We start from the raw sequence: 25,803 nt of genomic DNA on the forward strand, positions 1-25,803 counted from the left end.
TTCTAATACACTAAAATCTTTCTTCGACACTGACACTCTCGAACAGGTTCGCAACGGAACTGATTAGCGAATAATTGTCCTTGGTAGTAGTTAGTATATTTTCCGTTGCGTATATTCAGATACTAGGGGGCTCTGTACTGAGAACTAACAATTGATTGCGCAATAACTCTGAAAATTAGTTCGGTGGTAATTTTCGCTAATTGGTATTACGTTACTTATGCTACAAAGCCTACAATACAATTCGCTTCTTTTAGCATCCGAACTACATATCTACAACTCACAGCAAAAGATCGGTTTCTTTTAGCAATAGATACATCAACATAACAGCAAAAAGTATGACAATTAGCAAAAATTATCCAGGGGCTTAAATTTCTGTACACCGATTACAGGCATACGAAAAACTGATTACAGCCTATGGTAATGATAAATCTGTAAGTGTTATCAGTAACGTGATCATTTTAATACAGTCAAAGCCCCAGGCTTGTACACTGATTACGAGGTGTTATCAGTCCTCGAAAATTACAATGTTATGTTTCTTGTCGTGTTAGATATAAACTTAATTTTCAAATCAACGTGATGCCCAATAACTCCATCCAAATGCTAAATATCCACTTAATCGGTTAGTTAACAATGCACGCCAGTCGGTAAATAAATTTCAAGAAGACGAAACGTAAGCAGACGTCACGCGAAACGCAGCGGGAAAGTCACGTCTGCCAAATACCAGACGCGAAAAAAGTCCAATGACAAAACAAACTCATGCTTACCTAAAACAAGTACTAGCTCCATTGAAAAGACTGCGAAAGAACGGTAGGCGAGAGATATTTTAGGTTGGAATACAGTTCATGTTCGATTTAGGCGCCACCACTTATCCCGAATTAGGTAAACACGAAAGATTTAGTTTCTTAAAAAAAAGATAGGTAGAAGAGACAGAACTGGCGCGCGCTTCGTGTACTCCACAGGCCGAGGACGCCCGTCAACGACTGAATGGTTCACCTCTCGTTCACCTGTAGAGAGGCGAGCGCTTCCTATGGCCCCCTCCCATGAGTCCCCCTCCCCCAGTTGTTTGGGAAAATTAGAACGACCACCTTGGAAAACAGCTTGCCGGGATGGAGAGAAGTTAGCGAACTGGAACGCTGCATTCTAGTCGAAATACGCGCCTTTTTTGATGAATCTGGTCTAGCAGTGCCATCTTTTTATGGTTATAGGAGTTAAAGACAACTGCCGCGTTCCCTGTTTTATAAGCCACATGTTGCCAAATATTTCCGAAGACTTGTAACGGTTTTAAGGCGGAACTAAGTGGTTTTGTGTTTCTGGAAAAAAAAAGAGATGGCGCTGAAACGTCTTTTGTTGGTGTTGTCAGAAAAATATTTTTATTTCAATTTCACGTAATTTTGTTAAACTCATTGTACTGTTGAGAGCAGCGCGCGAACATTTAAAAAACGTACTCGTGCTGAAATATTAACTCGTGGAATAAAACGATACTTTCGCGCGTTACATTTGAATTTTGCTATTTTTTAAAAAAAGTCGTTCACCAAGACCTTAGCGACTTCGCGCGTCAGTTAGGCTAATTACAAAAAAAATACGGTTTTAATGAATATTAAATTTGTTCCTTGTGCTTGCGGTGTAATTTTCAATCGTTAACTAGATTTATGTCAAACCTATGGAGAGCAGTTTTAATTTTAAAAATCGGTCCACTAGTGAATATTTTTTTAAGGCCGCCAGTTTCCAAAACTATAGTTTGTAAAATATTTAAAATAAAATATGAAATAGAAAATTCAAATATAAATCTTCAATCATTGACTAGTTAAGGTTTGTAAAAAAATTATGCAAAAAAACCGAGGTTTATTATCTTAATTATTGTCGTAAGAATGTCTTATTTCTAGAGTTATTGCTGATTTCCCCCTTAAAGAGCAATAAAAAATGTAGTGGAGAAAGCTACGTTGCAGAAACTGCTCAAACAGCACCGTTACACTGTGGAAAGGTGGAAAACCGTGGCGGGAACACAGTCTAGTTCTCCGGAAGCTCACTAGGGTTGGACATAAGGATATTGGTTTTAGTAGTTAGCCTGACTAGTGAGCATTCTACCTTAATTTATTTTAATAATCACTGACTAGTGGGGGCAAAAATGGGGGTATAAAAACAAAAGGGACAGCTAACATTTTGCTTTATTCACCAGAATTAAAATATTAGTTTATTATCACTTGAGTTACATGATGTGATGTTTTTTTTAAATAAAATGGGATTAATGAATGAAAAAAAATGATACGGCATTTTCGCCATTATTTATGAATATTTAGGTAAATTTTTCACTAATCAAATTGACTTGTGAGCCTCCAGATTTCGATTAATTTTAGAAAAAGCATATATTTTAGTAGTCAAATGTCGGGACTAGTGCCTTATGTCCAGCCCTGAAGCTCACTCCAGTTACACGCTAGAAGTATAAACTTCATTGAAAAGTTTCTGCCACGTAGTTTTGTTCCCCTTTTATAAATCGAAAAGTTGTTTGCAAAAAAACTAGCTCAATTTATCTCGAGAATAGTCAAATAAATGATTCTCCAGGACAGGTATCCCCTCCAAAACGGGTCCCGTAACCCTCGACCACTAGCGCCATCTTTGAAGTAATGTTGAAACGCAGAATTTCGTCACTTTGGGTTCACCTAACGTCAATGGGCCTATACAGGGTGTCCACTAAAAAATGAACCAGGGCGAATATCTCAAAATCTGTTTTAGGTACGATTTTGAAATTTTCAAGTCGTATAAAAGATGTAGGAGGAAACTTACTGCGTAAATGTCGATGACCTTGAACCACGTCTTCAAGGTCATCCAAAAACTAACTCGAGAACCGTAAGTGTTAGAAAGTTGGTTCCAATTAGAAAAGTGTTCCACGTGACTTTTGAAATACAAATAGCTTAGACCCATTCGGATTCGATTAATAGGAAGCCGAGAAATGCTAGATGAAAAACAAGAAGGTCGTTAAGTTGATAACGTGTCGAAAGCGAGGTTCGGGAGCTGATAACTCTAAAGATACACGTGTTAGAGTACTGCAATTTGCTACACATCCTCATCAGGATTTAGGGTCTTTAGTTTAACAATTTCAATGACCTTGAACCATGTCTTCAAGGTCATTCAAAATCTAAAGCGAGAACCGTAAGTGTTAGAAAGTTGGTTCCAATTAGAAAAGTGTTCGATCGAATTTGACCAATAGGAAGTCGAGGAACTGTTTTACAAAATCGCAAAGGTCGTTAAAACAAAAATTGAAAGTAAACGCACATAACTCGAAACCAGTTCGAGTTACATCGAAATTTGCTAGACAAACTCCTTATGGTGGTCGTCATGACAACAACATTTAAACCAATTTCAAATGTCATTTTATTTTACGCTAAGCTTAATATTAATTCGAAGTTTGTTTTTGAAACCACAAAGTTAATTTTTTCTTTAGAAATAATAAAGTTATGTATACTATTCGAGAAAAGGGCGAAATGGTTCGGTTATTTTATGAAAATGGGAGAAATGCGCGCCTATAGCAGCGGCAATTTTTCGGCAGGGTCATCGTCGTTTAACACTTACGCACAATACGTTTTTGGGAGTAGTCAATCGATTTCGATTAACAGGCGATGTTAATAGATTAATTCAAGGAGATTATCGTGAAAACAACCTTGACGTCGATATCTTAGCTTATTTCAACGCTAATCCGCGCTGCAGCACACGCGGATTAGACCTACAATGTGACGTGGAACACTTTCTAACACTTACGGTTCTCGCGTTAGTTTTTGGATGACCTTGAATACATGGTTCAAGGTCATTGAAATTGTTAAACTCAAGACCCTCAATCCTGATGAGGATGTGTAGCAAATTGCAGTACTCTAACACGTGTATCTTTAGAGTTATCAGCTCCCGAACCTCGCTTTCGACACGTTATCAACTTAACGACCTTCTTGTTTTTCTTCTAGCATTTCTCGGCTTCTTATTGGTCAAATCTGATCAGATTTAAGCTATTTTTACTTAAAAAGTCACGTGGAACACTTTTCTAATTGAAACCAACTTTCTACCACTTACGGTTCTCGAGTTAGTTTTTGGATGACCTTGAAGACATGGTTCAAGGTCATCGACATTTTCGCAGTAGATTTCCCCCTACATCTTGTATACGACTTGGAAATTTCAAAATCGTGCCTAAAACAGATTTTGAGATATTCGCCCTGGTTAATTTTTTAGTGGACACCCTGTATAACTCTACGCCTCTGAAAAAAAAAAGAATACCAGCCTGGTGGCCATAGCCAAAGGTACGGCGTGACGTCATGCTGCCAAGTCCCTATAAAGAAAGGGAAATTGCACTTTTATAATGGAGTTGTTTCGGCAGAGCACGAATTATTTGAGCACGTGATTTAGTAAATGTTTTTACACGAAATTGACGAGAGCCCTAATAATTTATAATAAGCCAAAACCTTTCTAGGTTAAATTATAAATTACTCATAAAAATTTATTAAAGGGAGCATAGAAGTTGGCATTTTAAGTATGAACAAGAACAAATAAGTTTGTGATAACATTGTACCATAGAGAAATAAGGAATTATTTCTTTATGATTGTACCCTGCGATATCTCAGAGTGGAAACGACCTTAAAATTTGTTTACTGTACAATACAAAAGTGGGATATTTTTACACCGATCCGATTGAAAATTACAAAAGTGTTATAATTTATAATTATAAAAATAATAAATTATAATTTATCAAATAAAAGAGACTAAAACGATTTTAAAATTCACAATTTGTTTTTTTTTAAATATCCAACGTTTCTTCCTCCTTCTTCGGGGATTTTTACAAGACTTGTAAAAATCGAGCGTAATGGTAACTGAAATGGCGTTTTGTATCCCTGTTCTAACAAAAGAAAAATTTCGATTTTCTACCCGTGAACGGTGATATTCGAACTGCTCAGTCTTTTTAGCGATGATCAAAATGTAGTATTTGCCTTGGTTGTCATTATCTATTTTATTATATTATTTCATATTTATTATATTATATTTAATATATTATATTTATTATATTGAATTTAATATATTATATTTATTATATTATATTTAATATATTATATTTATTATATTATATTTAATATATTATATTTATTATATTATATTTAATATATTATATTTATTATATTATATTTAATATTTACATAATTACAATTCAGTATTCTTTAAAATACAAACAAATTGACTAGATCGGGATTAAGTGAGATTTTTTGGGTGCAATCTATCTGGCATATTTTACTTTCTTTTAAAAATTTTATAAAATTACACTCATTTCTCTTCTCCATTTCTTGATGGTAAGTGCATATTCTTAATAATTTTATAAAGAAATTTTCTTTTATCTTTTGTTTCATGTTGGCATTTCCTAAATTCATGGCTTCTTTGTATGCAAAATATATAATTATTTTTCCAATATCATACAATAATTGTGTCACCTGTAGATATTCTATATTTCATTCCACAACGTTATACCAACATTCAATGTTTTTAAAGTTAAAATCCTTATTAAAACTTTGAACTATTTTTGTAATTTGTTCTAAAAGCCATTTGGTCATTTCACACTCTAAATACATATGTTTGAGGTTTCCTATTTCTTTGGAGCAGAAGGGACACATTGAGGACAAATTAAAAAATTTATGTGCCACATTTGGTGTTATTAGATTTCCCTTCAAGGTTCTGTACAATATGTTAGATTCCTTACCAGTGAAATGGTAGAGCCAAATGCTTCTGTAGTTAATTTTTATCTCATCCTCAGTTAAATGAAATAGTTTTAAAGCACTATCTTTTAAATTTTTCATATTTTTACAATAAATTGTATTTTTTATATCGGCTTTTTCGCATTCTATTAATTGTTTTAACTCTTTCTTAGCTTTTATTTTTATATCGCTATAATATGAGACAGGATCAGGAGTGCCTTCTTCCCAGGTATATATTTCATCCATGGGAAAAGACTTTGCAATGTCAGTGACAATTTTTTTAAATTCTCGGTTTAGTGCTCTCTGGGAGGGAACACTAATATTTAGGCCACCTTTTAAAAAAGGGTTACACCAAAGCTTCGTATTTGTATTAAAAATTTGGTGGATAAAATGGAATTTTAGCTCGATCCATTTCTTGTTAAATTCGGTTTCTGTAGTAAATGGATTGTGCTGAATTGGTAAACTAATAAACTGTTGTAAATTGAGCGGTTTTCCTAGTTGTAATTCCATTTTCATTAAAAAGCTAAAAACATCAACATAAAATTGTGGTATAAATTTAAAATCAAAATCAACATTTTGAAAACAGAAAACTACAGCCTCCAAACCATAGTAATTTGTTTTCCTTAGATAATAATTGAAGAAATGTAATTATGCACTATGACTTTGGTTTGATAATAACCTTTTAAATTTAGACGTTATAAACACCTGCCACTGAATATATAGTTTTCAAGCCTAAGCCTCCCTTAATTGTCTACTGTCCGCATGACTATATCTTTACTCGACCGATGTTTGTAAGAGTCCCAAATATAAGTTAAACACGTTTTTAGTATCGTTTCTGAAATTTTTGTTGGACGTTTTAAAAGCGGTAAATGATAATAGTATTTACTAATTTCTTGGTTACACAACTGCGGGCGGGCTTTAAAAGACAAGCGAGGCTTTAAATCGGTATAGCTAGTTAGCCTGTAGGTGAATTCTGTTTGAAGGTTATCATAAAAATTGTCTTGCCCAATATTGTCAACTTTGAAATTTACTCCGATAATTTTTATTTCCAAGGGAGTATCAAAGCGATGACGCCAAGCACCTAACCACAAACCACAGCTTTTTTCTCAATTTATTTTTGCGTTGCTAAAATTACAATATCTGGCACATTCATTGCGTAAAATCCTAAGTCCTTGATCGGTTGATATAAAGTGGGTACAGTCGTCTGCAAAGGCTATATTTGTTAAATGCCGTGGTATAAAAGGTAGGATTAAGCTATGTTCACATAGCTCCTTCCTAAGATGACAAAGAAATGGTTCGAGGGATAACACAAATAGGAAGCTTGACAGTGGGTCCCCCTGGCGAATTCCCTTTTTAATAGGGAAATTCGCCGTTACGTTATCGTTGACTTTGACTTTGATGCGCGCTTCGGCACATCGATAGGTCGACCTTATAAATTCTATAATCGTATCACCAATATTGATATGTTCCAGAATAGAAAGCACATAACTATGGGCCACCCTATCAAAGGCTTTAGTTTGATCTAGTGAGACAATTGCAAGTTTCTCACCCGAAAACTTGTTAAAATGATAAACAACGTCTCTGACTACGGTTAGGTTTGATTGGATGTTCCTATTTCAGGGTTCGTACAAAATTTCCGGAATTAAATTCCCTGACATTTCCAGGTTTTCCCTGACTTAATTGACAAATTTCCCTGACCATTTTTGTAGAATAAATTTATGTTTTAGGGTAAAAATCTTGAAAAATTTTAATTGTGTATTTTTAATACATTTTTCAAACATTTATTTGCCAGTTTTGTTTTTGGGGTCATTTTAAAATTCCCTTACTATTTTGGACCATTTTAAATTTCCCTGACTATTCCCTGACCATTGGGAATCATTTTCCAATTCCCTGACTTTTCCCTGACCTTTTGGAAACATTTTCAAATTCCCTGACTTTTCCAGGTTTTCCAGGTATTCCAGGTCGTGTACGAACCCTGTATTTGGAAGAAGGCATCCAGTTCGCTGATGACAATACACTCTATAAAACAATCACAGGTATCGAAGACTGCCACGGTATGCAGTCTGATCTTCATCGCATTCACGGCTGGTGCCTACGGAACAATTTATTAACAAACGGCTCCAAAAGCTTAGCCATTTCGTTTACTAGAAAGTCGAACTCTCTATTCTTCAAATACCAAGTCAATTGTGATACCGTTCCTCGAACGTACACTTTAAAAGACCTTGGACTTTACGGTATCCTAATTCGTTTGGCGAGGGTCTTAAAATCCATTAAGTGCTTTCGCACTTTATACCTCAGCTTAGTGCGCTCAAAATTGGCCTATGACGCTTTGTCATGGGGTCACTTGGGGTTGTTGCGCTAACTACTTGTTTCGCAAAATTGAGGGAGTACAAAGGAAATTTGTGGAACTCGCCCATACATTCTTTCTAAAAAATAAACCCTACGATTACACCTACCTCCTGGACTATTTGAGCCTTGAAACAGTTCATCTATTTTTAAACAAGCGATAAATTATATTCATCTGGAAACTACTTAACAAATCTCATTTAACTAAACTAACTCCCTATTTAAATTTCCATATGCCACTATACTGTACGCGTCAGATTAATACGTTTTCTAAAAGAAAACCTATATCCCCGTTGTTGCGCATGCAAGAAACATGCAACAACTACGATAGTCAAGTTGACATTTTATCATGCAATTATACCTCTATTTTAAAAATTGTTTAACAATATCCCTAACTAAATGATACTGCCATCTCATTTTCCACTGTAAATAACACTCTGCTGTGTATTACCAAGTTGGTACAACTTGTACTGTTGTAAGCACAATAAACAGATTTTTCATTTCATTTCATTTCATTTATTTATATTATAATATAATATATTTATTATATTTATTATATTATAATATATTTATTTTATTATAATATATTTATTGTATTTATTATATTATAATATATTTATTTTATTATAATATATTTATTATATTTATTATATTATAATATATTTATTTTATTATAATATATTTATTATATTTCTTATATTATAATATATTTATTTTATTATAATATATTTATTATATTCTAATATATTTATTATATTATAATATATTTATTTTATTATAATATATTTATTATATTCTAATATATTTATTATATTATAATATATTTATTATATTCTAATATATTTATTATATTTATTATATTATATTATATTATAATAAATTTATTATATTTATTATATTTATTATAATATATTTATTATATTTATTATATTATAATATATTTATTATATTTATTATATTATAATATATTTAGTATATTTATTATATTATAATATATTTATTATATTATAATGTATTTATTATATTATAGTTTATATTATATTTATTATATTTTAGTATATTATCAAAAATGTATCTATTTATATAATATATATATATATATATATATATATATATATATATATATATATATATATATATATATATATATATATATATATATATAGATCAATTCTTGATATTATTTTACATTATATTTTAGTTAAGTTATTTAAGAAACGCTTATTTAAAAGGACATTTAATTTGTAAATTAAATGAAAAATTATTAAAATGGCGCAAAATTGTTTTATTAAAAACATTTAAAAACTGTTACGGTACCATTTCGGTTATCGTGGAATTTCTTACGAAATTTAGAAATATTTCCTTTGAAGTTTTTTAGTAAATATTTTATGGAATTCAGATATAGATTTTTTTGTAGTATTTCGTCTTAAGTAGAATTTTTAAGGAATTTAGAAACATTTAATTTTTTCGTGCTGCAAATTTAAGGAATGGTGATTTTTACTACGCACGTTCCTTTTAACTCGTGACGCCGAGCGTGTGTCGCGCGCCGTTATTAAATAGACGCGAAAAAACCGACCTTATTTTTTTTAGCATAGTACCAAGAGACAATAAAAAGAGTCTGCCTCGATAGCTCTTCCCTAGCTTCCACCACAGGTTTCCTGAAAACTTCCAACTTCACCAACCTCCCTCTTACACCCTATACCAGCGAGCCATTCATATTGTTAGAATTCAAATCTTTATTTTCGGGAATATCGCGACACTAGCGACCCTATTAGAAATTCGGGATAATTCACGAAACTTCGTCTGCTTTTATTTAGTTAACGAGTTTCCAAACTCAGGCTTAATTACGTTATAATCGTTTTTTATTATACTTTTACGTGAATTAAATTTTAAAATGTCGGGAAAGAAAAGTTAACAAATAAGTCAACGCAGTACAATGCTTTTGCAAAGCTTAAAGATTTTCGGCAAATTGGTGTTCACTACTGTTCAGGGCCTTATGAAGATACATGTTAAGAATCAATCAAAATTGTGCTTATATTAAAAAAATATATATTTTAGTTACTTATAGCAAGAGACATAGTATGTCTCTTGCTTATTCTGAGAACTCATATCTTCTAATATTTATTTTAGGCATCCGTTATCTCTATTTATTGCCTGTTTTCTTACTCCAGTTTTATCAGTTGTAAAGAAATCACCCTTCTCATAATCTTTCAATATAATTTCCAAGCTAATTTCCCTAGTTTCCATTTCAATTGGTTTTTTTTAATTTTTCAGTACTTCCTAACATCAAGAGTGCCTCTTGCTAACATTCAATAATTATAAATTTTTTTCCGATATATACAATGTGGTGTCGGAATTATAATATTAAATAACACACTAAGCCTTGGTAAAAACGTGTTTGGTAAGTTGCAACTAGGCAAGGAGTATAATTTCAGCAACACTATTTTTCTCAGCCGAATAACGCATTTTCAAAGTGCTACGCCCGTAAAATTTCTAGTAATCTAGCGCCTCCCCAACGGGGAAAAGAACTGAGGGAGTAGTTGGAAGTTTTAGGGCACACGGGGGCAGACTCTTTTTCTTCTATGTCCCTTGATAGTACCAGTAAAAATCTTTCTCAATTTAGACATTTTACTTTTCCCGTTTGTATTTCTGAGTCTAATATTTAACAACTTCAAGCCGTTGCCATATTTCTATCGAGCTTACGTGGCAAACCGTAATATATTTATAGTGTTTAAAGGGGAACGGCCAAGCTTTTCCAAATATGGCCTTATTTCCGTATCAAAAGATTAACAATATACTAACACCTACCTAGGGGCGGCATTTTTCACTCAAGAAAAAAATTCGTCTTTTTAGTAATGGTTAACGTTTAGTCTTTTCTCGCAGTGAGCAGGCCCGGATATAAGGGTAGGCATCCTAGGCACATGCCTAGGGGCCCCCAAAAAAATTAAAAAAACAATTCCAAAGGATTGAAAAAATCAAAAAATTTGTTGAGACTTAGCTACGGCCCTGGGGAGTTCCAGAGGGCCCCTCTTTAGTTCATTTTATGACCTTGATTTTATTTTATTCTATCACGGCACAAGGTTTTCAGTCCTTAGGATAAAATTTTTCGATAAATCGGGTATAATTATAACTGAAGAAAGTATTAGAATTATACAAGTTTTTAAATACGAATTTTACTTTCCTGAGTCCGGCGGCTACTATCGTAGTAATAACCGTAGATAAATGTCCGTCGAAGTTTTAGCCGATCGTTTTCAGTTTTTAGATTAACGGAAACGGATTATACGGATAGTTGAAATATATCTGTGCTGTGTAGTGTAGATTACTCATTTGACATTGACACCGACTTTTAAGTTTGTAAGTTCTTTTTTTTCTGTATTTGTTTTTACTTCATTAATTTTACATTACATTGATAATACATATAGTAAATTGTTAACCAAGTTTATTAATCTTGAATTAACCCTTGGTTTAAAATCGAAAATCTAACAATATTATCAATATATAATCTAAACTCTAAAGTGAAACCAAAACTTTATCGTTTCTTTCAAACGTTCCATATTGTTATGATGTAGTAGTGTGCACGACCACACAAGACGACATAATTTTTTTTAAGGTAATACTAATATACCGTTATATATAATCCGTTTTAATTCTTACTAAATACTAATTATACCGTATAGTTATACGTAGACACGTATGATACGTGTCTACGTACGCTATGATGGGGAAATATCATTTTAAAACCTTTATAGCACGAAAATCGAAACGAGTGCAAAAAATTTTGTTCGGTTTAAATACGTTTATCACATCTTAACAAATTACGAGATCTACTCTACTTTACTTTAACTTACATTGTTAGACTGCCTTGAAATCAGTGTTGCCAGACGTACAATAATTATTGTACAAAACAATAATCTTAGGTTAAAATTTTGGTCGTACCATAATGTTAGGCTTGCACAATATTGTACGCTTATTTATAGTAATATAATATTATATTATATATACTTTACATTGCGTTTTGGCTCTTTTGGAAATTGGGAGGGGCGGCAAATTCGTGACCCGCCCCGGGCGTCAAAGGGTCTAGGTACGCCACTGACCTAATTATGTTATATGACAAAGTTCGCCTGAACAAAATGTCCAAAGACAAAAACCTGGAAAAGAAAGGGAAAGACATTGGACATAAGCTTTCTAAGCTTATTTTATTTCAAGGCCAGTAAATTTAAAACGTTTATAAAACTGTAATTTACGGTAATGTATATTCTAATGACGGACTTCTAGGTGGTACATCTGCCCCCAATCTGATCGTGGTTCTAGTCTCATTTCTATTTCTATGGTTTAAATAACATTACTGGTAATTATAATTTTACAACTCCACAAATCGAGACAGAGTCATGAAAACTTATTATTTATCTAGCAGCGTACTTGTTAAAAAGCGTAAACACTTGTTTGAATTGAAATACGACTAGCCCTTGTACATTAAGATGAATTTGGCGAAATAAGTACAAGCAGATATACATGAACCGAAATTATCAGCGAGCAAATTTTTCTAGGACGGCAATTTCGCTCGGCAGTCGCCAGGTGGCGTATTCAAACCTTCGCCGCGGCGGTGGGGAGGTTCTCTTTTCGAGGAGGGGAAGATGACACGTGGCCACCCGGTCTCACGAAAAAACAAATAATTGTATTTCGACAACACTCATACCCATACATAACGCCTGTTCAAACGACGTTTTTAATTCTTCGTGTACCCTGAGTTAGCGAAAGGTGTGCAATTTCTTAGAATTCGATTACAAACTTACTTGGTTGCGTTAGGCGGCGAACTAGAAGCGAGCTAAACTGATTTTAAAAGAATGTTTATCCCTACGTTGTTGTTAAAACTTCTAGAGCGCTTTGCTTAACCTCTATTATTTTTTTTTATTACGATTTATGTTTTTCGTGAAATTTTAAGGAATTTAGAGACATTGATTTTTTAGTAATTCGTTTATTATTTAGGTTAGTAATAATTTTCGTGTTGAAAAGTGAATGTACAATAGGCTTAGCTAAAGTAACATAATAACAATAAGTATTGTTTTAATTCTAATTTTCCGACTCAACTGTCATTCTCACCGATCTCCGACTTGGACTCGCTACTGAACTGAATAATATATTATCGCCTTTGGTATAATAGTTAGAATATTTTCCCTTGCGCATATTTAAATACTAGGGGCTCTTCACTGAACTAAACCTTGATTGCGCAATAACTCTGAAAATCAGTTCGGTGATTGTTTTTGATAACTGCCATACTTTTGGTATTTTATTACTTATGCTACAATGGATATATCATCCTTCAAGTCTCCGTTTTCAAACTGGAAATCTAAATGCCCAATAGTTGATTCGATGAAGAAGAAGACAGTAGAGCTTAGTGAGAAAGTGTCGCCCTCAACGTCATAGCTTCACCTCTACGAGCGCGAGCTAATAGAGCGGTTAAGCAGAACGCTCTAAAGGTTTGAACGACCACGTCGGTAGTATCTACACGTTCGTTAAATTAATTTCTTTAAGCGTGCATTTACTTTGACTGCTAAAGAAAACATTTTCAGTTACTAAAGAATTTTAACACATTTTACAAATATATGCTAAACCCGGGTACATGACGAAAATAAAAAGTGTTTAACCAAAACTAAAAGGCGCGTAGGCGTCTTAGTATTGTCTAAAGACCAACATTTGTTTTCGTGTACCCTGCTTTACTTTAATGTGTCTCCGTTCTCCTTTTTCGCCTAAAATATACGAGGCTTAGGAGCATTTCAATTTAAACCAGTATTTTCGATTGCTAAAATGCAGGTTGCTAGAAGAAGAACAACCTGCTATAAATATTTATCGATTTATTGAGTAGAAAAATTTTAATATTCAGTATTTTTATTTTAACGCTTGAGATATTCACATTAGCTCGCAGAAACATGGCGTCGTCTTTAAGTAATAAAAGGTCCCGGCTCCGAAAGTATAAACGCGAAAATAAAACCGTGTACGATGATCACGTGACTCTCGACATTGTCGTTCAAACTTCTAGGGCGCTCTGTTTAACCTCTCTAATGTCACGAGCAACGGCAGAGTTTCTAGTGCACGTACAAATCGCGCGTGACCAAAAACCATATGATGTCTCGTGATGCTAAGAGCTAGGAGCAACAAACACAGCACCCCACACAAGGAGAATGCAACCCGCCAAAAGTCGTGCATTTTCGTGTGTACATTTTTCATTGGTTAGACGCTTTAGCGCCTGCTGCCGTCGGAAGGGGAAAATTCCGAAATTGTCTTCCCCCCGCCCGTAAAACGTTCAGCGTAAAGACTCGTCCAATGAAATTTGTACACAATACTGCTTTAGAGTGTTTAAAGGCTAGCTGCGTTCTCCTTGTGTTTGTTACGCCTAGCTAAGAGCAACATTGTATAATTCCACCTGTAATTAGTTTAGTTCATAAAAATAACTATCTATTTCATTAAAATTAACGTCAATAATTGTTCGAAACACACAATATGTTTGAAAACCAAACTCGTCTTTAGTCCGTTAATGGAAAACTACTAATCAACGGTATATTGTTACTAAAATGTTCGGTAGACGCAACTAAAGTTCGACTATGATTAGAACTGCCTGGCATTTCCCTTCAATTGGGAGAATCTGGTATTCGGGGGTTGAGGAACAGCGGTACAATCCGCGTAGAGTTCCGATTCTCGTCCGAGACAGTCGTCGTACAGATTTGGCGAGGTTCTGTCAGATCGATATTCCCGTGGACCATCTAGAACGGTTATGTAATCACCCTGGTCGTTGACGTCGCTGTAATAGTTCGAAATGTTGGATTCGCTTTGCCCTGACAGATGACGCAAATACATCCCAGGCATTTTGCCGTCGGTCCTCGGCAAAGGACAGGGCACCCTGCCTGCTTCTTTCGACTCCTTCGAACAAATGTTGCAGGGTGCAGTGCGTAGACTTCGACGACGCTTCTTCCAGCATGAGTGCAAGGCCAGGATTACAATGATCAATATTAAAATGACCAACACGCCAATCGGTACAAAAAATATACTATTGAAACGTTGCGCTGCGAAAGAAAAAAAATTGCGATCTTCTGAAAAATCTTCCCTGATAATATAGAAGCAGACTCACCAGTTTTTAAGCAATCGCGCGTGATGTTATCTGTAAAGTAAAACCAACACATTAGACAGAGTTGCATTTGAAGCAGAGCCGTTATTATTTCCGCCCATTACCGTTAACACAGTATCCATTCACACATACTATTACCGTTCAAACATTTGTTTTCCGCCCATTCCCTTTGAAACCATATCCATTCCCATCCCATTTTCGTTTTACCATTTTTGTTCCAATCATTCCCATTCCCATTGCAAAATGATATATTTTTACAATCCCTACCAGTTCCATTCCCTTTGAAACTATATCCATTCCCATCCCATTTGCGTTCTACCATTTTTGTTCCAACCATTCCTATTCCCATTCCCATTGCAAAATGATATATTTTTCCATTCTCTACCATTCCAATTCGCGCCCATTCCCGTTTAAACAATATTTATTCTCATCCCAATTCCGTTAAAACATTTGTCTTACAACCATTCCCATTCCCTCGCTGCCTGGCATTCAATATGACATATATTTTCTCATTCCCACCAATTCACTACCATTCCCATCCCCGATTCAAAGTATTGCGATTAGATTAAAAATCCATTCCCACCCATTTCCGAATTCAATTTCATTTTAAAATCAATTCCCTAACCGAAAATCTAATCGCCGCCCATTCCCGCGGTTACCGTTGTAAACGCTTAAAACCCATTTCCAAACAGCTCTCTACAATAAGTAGACCAGGCGAATTTAAATCGTGTGGAGGGTTGTGGCTATCCCCGCCAATAGTTTATTTATCGAAATAGGAAATCTAAGGGAGGGGCAGGTCACTTCCTTGATTAACGACGCACCCCTCAAAAGATTAAATCCGATTTAATCGTGAATATTTTGATTAAATTAAATTTAATCACGATTAAGTTGATTAAATCACGTTAAATCATGATTAGAAGGATTAAATCTGATTTAATTATGATTAAATCTGAATAAAATGATTAAATCTGTTTAAAACGATTAAATCCTGATTAAAAAATTATATCGTGATTAGTATGATTAAATCGTACTTTAGTTTTGATTTTAATGATAAATTCTCGATTCGACAGATTATATTGATTAAATCGTGATTAAAATGATTAAATTAAATTAAAATGATTAAATCTAATTAAAATGATTAAATTAAATTAAAATGATTAAATCAAATTAAAATGATTAAATCTAATTAAAATGATTAAATCTAATTAAAAAGATAAAATCAAATTAAAATGATTAAATCTAATTAAAAAGATTAGAATGATTAAATCTCGTTTAAATCGTGATTATTTTTTCTAATCTTGATTAGATTTTTTAATCTTGATTACCTTGGTTTAATCACGATTACCCTGATTTAATAATTTTACTATGATTAAGACGCACCCAAAATGGAAGTGACCTGCCCCTCGAATCTAAGTGCTCGGAGGGAATTGACCATGCAAACTCAACGAATGATTTAGAGTTGTAAGTCGGAAAATTTTCTAGAAAATGACCAAGGCCATTTTTTTAATATTTCCGAATTTTTCCGAAAAAATAAAAAGTTTTTATTCCATCCTTAGCCTAATATTGTTCACTAAACTAAATTTTTTAATGGATTTTCGCCTCATTTTCAGGAATCCAAAAGTAAAACTAAACCTCTAGAGTCTAGACTAGTCTACAATAAAAACCCTTCAAAAGTAATACATTATATATGTTTCAATTTTTATGTTTTCGATCTGCGGAATATTTTCCGGAAATTTTTCCACATTTAATTTTTAAGTGTTGGCTCGACGTCAAGTAGCTCTTTTTGCAACCGCTGTCACTATCGTTGACATCAAAACAAGATAGTTGAGCTACATTTTGACCCAAAAGGCGATACTTATAGCTACCCCTCGCGTTGATTGAATCGTTTGTAAACAAAAGTCGCTTTTTTCGAAGAATCGGATAGATTCATGGCCATCTCTAATAACAGGGGCTTATACTCTATTTAGTGGACTTTAACCTAAATTATATATTCCATGTGAAATATTGTTTATAATTGCTGTAATTTATGTTAGGCCCTAAATGGGTTAGAGTGTGCAATAACTGGTGGCTTTAACGGGGAGTCGGGGTCCGGCTCTTGTAACCCATAAGGGCGGTGGCGTACTGGGAGATGTTAGCTCCGTCCAAATGGTCCTATATCCACCTCCGACTTCGGTCAGGTGTGGGCTGGATACTGGGCTTCGGCCCAGGCTAACGGAGAGGGTCTAGGCAACCTGGCCGCCTCGGCGGATTGGGTAGCCTGCTGTGGGGCGGCGGGCCTCCATTTGCGGGCACGGCGGCCCTGTTTCCCGGCCTTTTGGAGTCCACCGGGATCTCCGGTGCCAGCTGTGCTGGGTTACTTGGGCTAATGTGTACTCGTCGCTCCCCTTTAGGAGCTCTTTCCAAAGAGTTTGGCTCTCTACCTTCCTAGGTAGGGTGTCGGCCGGAGTTGCCAGAGCATCCGCTCTCATTCCCACTGCTGTGTGCGAAGTGGCGAGCTGGTCGAACCATTGCTGCACCTTCTGCTGGTTTGAGTGGCTTGCGTCGAGGGTGCGACCATCAGTAGTAGGGTTCTACTACCCATGCTGGTTTTGTCACCTGTCCGGGCTTGTGGATGCCGGCGTAGGACATTCTGATGATAGACCTCCGGTGGTGTGGTTTGAATCTTACCGGTACACCGGGCTATAAATCTGACACATGTAATTTATGTTATTGACCAATTTACAAACGATCCAAACAACGCGAGGGGTACCTATAAGTACCGCCTTTTGGATTTCGACGCTAGTGACATCTATTGAAAAAAGGACCTACTTCACGTCGTGCCGTCACTTGCCTTAAATTAAACCGGAGATGGAATAGGGTATAGATTCTTACTTCGACATTTTGGTGCTGGTTCTGACCAAGTACCGTTACTTAGACAAACGGAGCGAGTTTTTCCTGAGATAGTGTAATTTTCGTAGCAACTGTAGTGCAGAACTTTCCCATCACTGTCCACAATATATCGGCCGAAAGCTGGGACGTCCGGTGAAGAACAGAATTCAGTTTGCAGCGTTTCGTAAATGTACACTTTGTTGAGTGTCGAAAGAAATCGTATTCTCATGGAAACGGCAATTATTGATCTGGGACATTTGTAAACATCCAACTCTTGCGTATCTATATTCGAATACAGGGAAAACGGTTTCCGTAAAGCACAGACCACGTACCCCAAGAGGGACATGTATCGCTGGTAGTTATTTAATTTATTTATATGATATTTCACCAGAAAGTGAATAACTTTAAACTATTTCGATGTGTATAATTAAAAATTTATACTTGAAAAAACCAACTAATAATAGATAGCATTTCACTCTGACATTGCTTGTTGAAATGTCGAGTATTAATTAAGCATTTTTAACCATTGGTGCTATAGTGTTATCTCGTGATTTAGATTTAAAATAACTTGAAAACAAATGAATAATATTCCCTACCAATACCACCGTTGTTGTGGAACTACTGACAAGGAACAATTTACATTAACAATGCGGAAAGTTGGTTCTAGATGTCACTTTGTCCACAGATCATCTACCCCAAGAGGGACATGTATCGCTGGTAGTCATTTCATTTTTTATGTCTCGAATGTGATGCTGCTTTTTTCAGAGCGCGCAATCTCACGCCAAGTAGAGGCAGTTTTAAAGTTACAAAAACGAACACGTGCGACAATAATAAATGTATTGTAGAAACTGGCTCGTGCAAGACGTTTTTATTTATATTTCGTAAAATAAAAAACCTTAACGCGCTATTTTCTATTTGCTGTAAAAGAAAGGCACATCACTTTTGATACACCTTTTTTTAGGTCGATGCAAGTCCTTCTTGGGGTAGGTGGTCTGTGCATACAGTAACGTAATAAACATATATGAAATACCATATCGGAACAGGAAATATATGGGCTGCGTTCAGTAACGCTCAACGGACTCGCCGTTGAGTCCGGTTTATTACGGTAATGTTTTTCGCGTTCAGTTTCGACGTCACGTTGGTCATCGCCTGCAAGCAGACTTCCATACTTACGGTAAGTAGCGCTTGTTAGCAGAATATTTTCCAGTTATATTATACTCCCTTTAAGAATGGCGAGCAGCATCTTCATTTGGCTTTATTATTTAAGCCTATTTAGTGCACGTTAGCTCGTGATAATAGGTTTTTCTTTAAAGTAACTTGGCTTTATTGTTTTTATGTTTCTTTTGCGATACCTTTTCTTTCTTTTCGGAGCGCGTTATAGAGTCGCCTGAGGAAATTCGAATTTTAATGTGCGCGTGCTACGATTACGTCTTGCGACGTAAAATTAACATTTTATATTTATATTTTTTGTTCAATTTATTTTATAGAAACATCTATTGATGTAAAATATTATTTTACGTATTTCATAGGAAGTTTCTAAAAATGGTAACGCTTAAGCTTTAAACTCTGTTTTTTGGGATTAGCAATTTAACTCGGGCACCCGAATTAAAAAGGCATTAAAAAGTCGCTGGATGACTTGGACCTAGGGGGGTGCCTTAGGTATTAGTTTAGCTGATTAGCCTAGCAGTCCTTATACAGGGTGTTTCAAAAGGTTATGCAACATTTTTAAGGAGTTGTAGGGGGTGAGTTGAGAAGTATGCCTTTTTTTTTCATTTTACTACCATGAGTGAAAAGAGCACAAGAGATAACTTTGCTCTTCAAAGTGTGGCCTACTAGCCCCTGGAAGTAGGCTGCAACAAGCGCAAAACCAAGCAGCAAGGACTTTAAATACTGTTTAGGTTTACTTTTTTACGCTGGTTACCTCGATTTGTTCCCTGCTGCTTCGTTTTGCGCTTGTTGTAGCCTACTTCAAGGGGCTAGTAGGCCACACTTTGAAGCGCTCTGTCGCTCTTTTAACTCATTGTAGGAAAATGGGGAAACAACAGGCATACTTCTCAACTCACCCCCTACAATTCCTTCAAATTTTTGCATAACCTTTTGAAACAACCTGTATATAACTCGATACGGACCAGGTTTCCGGGTCGATAAAATGTTATTTTCGGGTCGGGTAAAAATTATTTAATTTTTTTGTCGTTTCGGGTCGGAAAACTTTTATTTTCGAGTAAGGTCGGGTAAAACGTTTTTTTATCGTTTTGGGCCGGGAATTCTTTTTTTCGGGTCGGGTTGGGTAAAAATTAGTAAATTATTTTGTCGGTTCGGGTCGGGAAACTTTTATTTTACTTTATCGTTAAAAAGCTTTTTGGGTCGGGTCGGGCCTAAAAATGGTCGGCTCTAGTAATCGGAGAATACCTTCCAGGAATAGGGAAAACAAAGTATTGTTGCGAAGCCAGTTATTTAATTAATCAATTATTTTTTTAAATTAGAGAAAGCATTTTCCATTTCAAAATGACCTCATTTAATGAAGTAAACGCTACGATGATTTTAGTCCGCCTACAATTAATGAATTTCCAAATTGAATCACGAAGTTAATAACCATAGTTTTAAATTAGATTTTGAAGCAGGGTGTTTGAGTCCTTAAAGGCCTAGGATTTCTTCTGCCAGTTTCCCCTTAACGTTTTCTTCCCGCCGCGCAGATATCCTGGTGGTAGGCCAACGTGTTCTGCGGTTGGCCTACCACCAGGATATTTGCGCGGCGGGAAGTGTCAATCATTTATAATCGATTGTAATCGAACATTGTCTATCGGCAGTTAACTTATTATGATTCAATTTTTTAAAAGAAGTTTTAACTAATAGCAACTTTCTAATTAACTTAATGCTATTGAATATTAGTCAGCTCGAATAACTGAGCCTGTGTTAAGCCCGTAAGTTAGTTAGTTTTAGTTAAATCTAATTTAAAATCGTTATTTAGCTTACGACGTTAGTATAATTGAATAAAACCTGGTAAATTAATAAGTTTTACGGATACGTTGTGCATAGAACTTGTAACACTTATTCTTATTATGTTACTTATACGGATACTTAATTTACGAGACTACATACCGCAACGAAGTCCATCAGAGTCCCACGGGTCGGTCGATTCTTCAAACATATCTATCTCGATTTGGCGATGAGCATCTGCAAACAGGAAATTGGCGTACTCTTAACCACAAAACCATATCTGGTACCAAAAGCGACTTAAGACCCTAAAGTATGCCAAAACGCCCAAGAGCTTGTCGCAAAGTAAAAGAGAGCCTAGGAGAGTGGGTAAAGAATACGTCATCAAAATTAAAAAATTTCGCCACTCCAGCGCCGCAGAGGAAATCGTGCCAAGACAACAAACCCATAGATCAAAGAGATTTCGTCTTGCCGTTAGGAAACATTCCTTTCTGCCATCGTCGCTTCGAGACTGGAACTCTCTATTCGAGCACCTCAAGGTCTTACCACACCATTCTCAGGAACTGTCTATCTCGAACTTAACGTGATGGTTCTTAAACCTTTTGCTTTGGTCCTGACGTGACGGGTCTTAAATCTTTTGCTAGGCTTGGCGTACTATGAACTAAAGAATGCTTCCAGTACATAATAATAATCATAATTGAGTTTGGTTATTAAAGGGAATATAACCTTAGGTATTTGGTGTGGAACACCAACGTTTGCAGCTCTGGCACTCTCGCCTTTGGCTTCAGAAATGTTTGGCGCCACTGTACAGGGTTATCACCGAGAGCATCCCCGGGCCTCGGGAAAATATTAATTAATAATCAGCTAGGCTAATACCCAAGGCACTATCTTAGGCCTAAGTCATCAAGCGTCTTTTAAAGCCATTAATTCAGGTGGCCGGGTTACAACGCGTAGGAGGGTGGTGGCAAGCCCTTCATGCCACGCGAGCCAACAGCTCCCTACACTCACTATTACCGTTAACCTCAACAAGTTTTTATGGAAGGGGAAACCGAAGAACTTGGTTGAAAACCCCTTAAACCAGTGGGGAGACAACTTGCAAACTCTACGTAGAAAGAGTAGTTCCGAGTTTTCACCCAGTGCCACAAGCTGGGATCGAACCCGGCTCCTCTTGCTGCGAGGCGTAAGGGGTAACCACTCCGCCACCCTCCCTTTTACATAGCCATCTATTGGTGGTTTTGTTGTCGATAGTGAGACTAGCTTTCAGTGGGCATTTCAAAAGGCGTAAATGTATAGGGCTGACACACTTTTCGGTCTATGTCGCTTTTACTGGTTGATATTATTAATCTGGAAGTGAATGTTCTTACTATAGGCGGGAAAGCTCAGTTGAACAGCAACGATGGCGTAGGGTTGATTGAACTCGATGATGATTGTCGAGTTCTGGTCATCGGGTCTCAGTCGGATGCAAGGTTCGGTTCTTGCGAAGTCGTTCAAACATTCTAACGCGTCGGGCCCCAGATTTTGATCAAACGAGGATTGATTGACAGTTCGTACGAATTTTCTTGTGGGTGGTACTACGACAACCAGTTCAGTTTAATTGGAAAATTCGCCAAAATTTATCAACAGGCCTGCTTACTGCAAACTGGAATTGTTCCTGACCACACGCCATCCGTTTGGCAAAAACGTTTCTTTTTTCCAAAGAGAACTCCTTCTTTGCAACTGTAGGACACGATTCCATTTCCGTACTCAATTCTTTGAGTCCCTAAACTCGAGAAACTACCAGCTTGACCACAGGGATAACCACCATCTATCGGGTTCAGTGCGAGATTCACGATTAAGCAGGGTTGGGAAAAAAAGTTTTTTTTAATAAAATCCTAAAAAACCGGTTTATTTGGTTTAATTCAGGTTTTTTTAACACTGCTTTTTTTACTTTTAATCTATTTTTCGCTTTTGTTTAACCGTGCATAAATATTACAAATCAACTGAAAATTAATATGAGTATTATTACAAGTCTCACGTGCCCAGAAAAAAAGTATTAGGTTTAGTTTTAGTCTCACCAGAATTAAGTTTTAGTTTTAGTTTTATTTTTGATTTTGTATAAATGCAGGGAGAGTAGGAAAATGCCTCAAAAATTTTATAGAAAAATAGGAAATTTTCACGCGAATTTAAGGAAAATATAAGAAAAACCATTAGCAAAAATAAGGATTCTTATCGAAAAACAACAGATAAAATAAAGTGAAATATAGGATGAAAAATTGTACACGACGATATTATATACGACGGGCTATATACTACATGAGAAAACCTAAGGGGTGATTAGGAAGGTATTGTATATGGTGTTGGTCAATTTGATCAAAAAATATGTGATCGACAGTCGATCATTATACGTTGCAATTGATCGAAATTCCATTTGATCGAATCCCATTTGTCATTTGTTTCATAAGATTGAACCTTCAAATGATCGAATACTATTTGATCGAATTCAAAAGTATTTATAGTACCAGTTGGTATGTTTTTATTTTATCGAATGTCAATATGAAGTGCAGAAGGAATAATGATGGAATAATTCATTGCTTAAGTGCAAAAGGAATAATTCATTGCTTTAACTGTATTAAGCCACAAAGATGAAGAGATTTTTACTTTATACACTATATGATGGAATTTTTTATGACATCGACGATAACGGCCCGTTGTTTTTGACATATATAAATAGGGTCAGGTTAGGTTAGGTTAGGTTAGGTTAGGTTAGGTTAGGTTGATGTACGCGCGCAGTAGGCGCGTATGCACCGTTGCCTTTTCGATTTACTCCCAAAAACTAGTAGTTTTACCCTACAGTAGCTTTCGATCAAATTTCGTTCGATCAAATGCAATTCGATCAAATGGGACCCGTTCGATCATTTGGGAATCGATCAAATAGACTCAAACCTTGTATATATAGGAAATGTGGTTACCTTGTAAATGTTTAGAAATGTAATCATTTCGGTAAGAAAATGTACAAACATTTTGGAATAATATTAGTTAATTTAAAAAAGCATCGGTTTTTAAAAAAATAAATAACTTGGTTTAAACCATGATTTAAACCATGGTTTAAGCCAGCCAACCCTGCGATTAATTAAAACTACAAGTACAATTGGCAAAAAGAAAGTTATAAACTCACTTATCCTCCAGATTGTCGTTAGTCCTAAGATAAATAAAGAATCTCCTAGGAAAGAAGACTTCATGTTTCTTACGCAAACGAAACATACAACAAAAGTACACAAGGCGGCGGATGTGTCACGGGAAATGCTCCTGTATCGACCGTCGACATCAGTTCCTTCTTCAGAACTAAAGGAAATCTCCCCCCCCCCTCCGTCTACACTTACGTCATCTTTATTGAAAGCGAGAATAAAATGATTTGAAAATTGCGTTTAGAAACGAACTTCCGACTTATTTCCTATAGCGTTCGTTATGCGCGTAGTGGGACCTTCCGATCAGTGGCGTAATTACAACCAATGCACAAGCTCAGTCATAACTCAGTCAGTGAACTCTCCATGGCATAAGTACAGTAGAGACCCATTTGGCATTGGCAAATCACCATTTCACACACTGCCTCCGTAATACTCCGCACTCCGGTATTGTACGATAGGAGTTTTCCCCAGAGTTGACACAGTGAGTGGTTTAGTAAAATCTTCCTCGAACGAATCATCTTGACCACTAAGCTAGGAATTAATGCATTAATTAATTAAAGGATATGTACCTCAACTGCGAAAAATCTTTTGATTTCTGTTACGAACGCCAACCCTAGCGGATTAGGTTGTTTTATGGACCCTCAAAAAAATCTCGTGGTTACTAACCGAAACATCGGTTGAAATATACTTCCGCTAAGTCCATTTATGCTATGCAGATATCTATTTTTTGAAGGACATCCTTTAAAGAATTTAGTTACTTAATCCATGGAGGAGCGAAGGTAGAGAAAATTCCAAACTCTGATTAAATAAAGCTCTGCGTTTGGATAAGAAATATTCGTTTTATTTGATTTTATCCATAGCCGAAAATTATCCGAATAAAAACAGTTAACCGAAATATTTATGAATAATTGAAATTTTGGCGGTTAATTTGTCTGTTCCGCCGAACTCTAGAAGCTCCTACAGACTGTTCACTCTGAAAGTCAACCAACAGCGCTCCTAGCGGCCAAAATATTAAATTCGTTGGTCAACCATCGTAGTTCCTACTTTAAGAATATAAAATTACCTTTTCAAGAGAATTGATTCTTCCAAATACAAAATTTATCACAGAAAATGAACACAAACACAAGGTTCATAAACAAATATACAGAAAGTAACAGAAATGGTAGTTGTCCGATACACGTCGAAGGTAGTCGTCATTCAGTTTTAAATCTAGACAATGTCCGCGTAGATGTGAAAAGCACCAGCAGGCAGTATCTTATTCGACAGTAGTACAGCACAAAATGAACGATAAAATAGAAAATAGAATAATAATTTGTTAAGTGTATTTAGTATCTTTCTTACAATTGTTAGAGAGAAGTTTAATGTACCTTTGCAGGCTCGGACTGATTTTTCTAAATGCTTTTTGCTCATACTCTATTTTATTGAAAAATTATAGTAACACAGCTTTATCATCCTTTATGTTATGCTGTTGGAAATATATATGCTTGTTTGTCCCGTTGTATTAATCCTCCTTGGTTTTTTCTTTTGTGTTTGTTATTTCTCCCTCTATCCTCTAACTCGGTGAACTTTGTTCACACCCACACATTTTGTATATAGCAGAATTTTTCTTTGTTGTTACCAAAGCTCAATAAAACAGTTCCGTTTAGACCTTTTA

At 35.5% G+C, this 25,803-nt stretch overlaps 2 protein-coding genes across 3 annotated transcripts in view; both read right to left on the minus strand.

Annotated features, from left to right (window-relative positions):
- The window catches only part of LOC149957356 (uncharacterized), a 68,279-nt gene extending 67,328 nt beyond the window's left edge, over positions 1-951 (minus strand). For both annotated transcript variants that reach the window (XM_090165547.1, XM_090165548.1), the window contains exon 1: positions 765-951. The gene's annotated coding sequence lies outside the window, so the exon portion shown is untranslated. The remainder of the gene's footprint in view (positions 1-764) is intronic.
- Positions 952-14,645: 13,694 nt separating this feature from the next.
- Positions 14,646-25,559, minus strand: LOC149957357 (sushi, von Willebrand factor type A, EGF and pentraxin domain-containing protein 1-like). Its single transcript, XM_090166984.1, has 7 exons — positions 25,517-25,559; positions 22,619-22,789; positions 22,350-22,556; positions 21,151-21,225; positions 18,055-18,333; positions 15,187-15,216; positions 14,646-15,121 (listed from the first exon to the last, which is right to left on the minus strand). Exons 1-7 carry the CDS (start codon positions 25,557-25,559, stop codon positions 14,667-14,669), a joined length of 1,260 nt encoding a protein of 419 aa, XP_090023110.1. The 3' UTR covers positions 14,646-14,666.
- Between the last annotated feature and the right edge of the window lie 244 nt (positions 25,560-25,803).

Source organism: Leiobunum rupestre, chromosome 2, assembly GCF_980474605.1.
Source record: "Leiobunum rupestre chromosome 2, qqLeiRupe1.1.hap1, whole genome shotgun sequence".
NCBI lineage: Eukaryota > Metazoa > Arthropoda > Arachnida > Opiliones > Sclerosomatidae > Leiobunum > Leiobunum rupestre.

Coding starts and splice junctions, on each gene's coding strand:
- LOC149957357 (XM_090166984.1), bottom strand. CDS start 25,559: ATGAGCAAAAAGCATTTAGAAAAATCAGTCCGAGCCTGCAAAG. Junction 22,557..22,618: donor AGGAACAATTCCAGTTTGCA/GTAAGCAGGCCT, acceptor TGGTTGTCGTAG/TACCACCCACAAGAAAATTC. Junction 15,217..18,054: donor ACCAGCACCAAAATGTCGAA/GTAAGAATCTAT, acceptor TTTACTTTACAG/ATAACATCACGCGCGATTGC.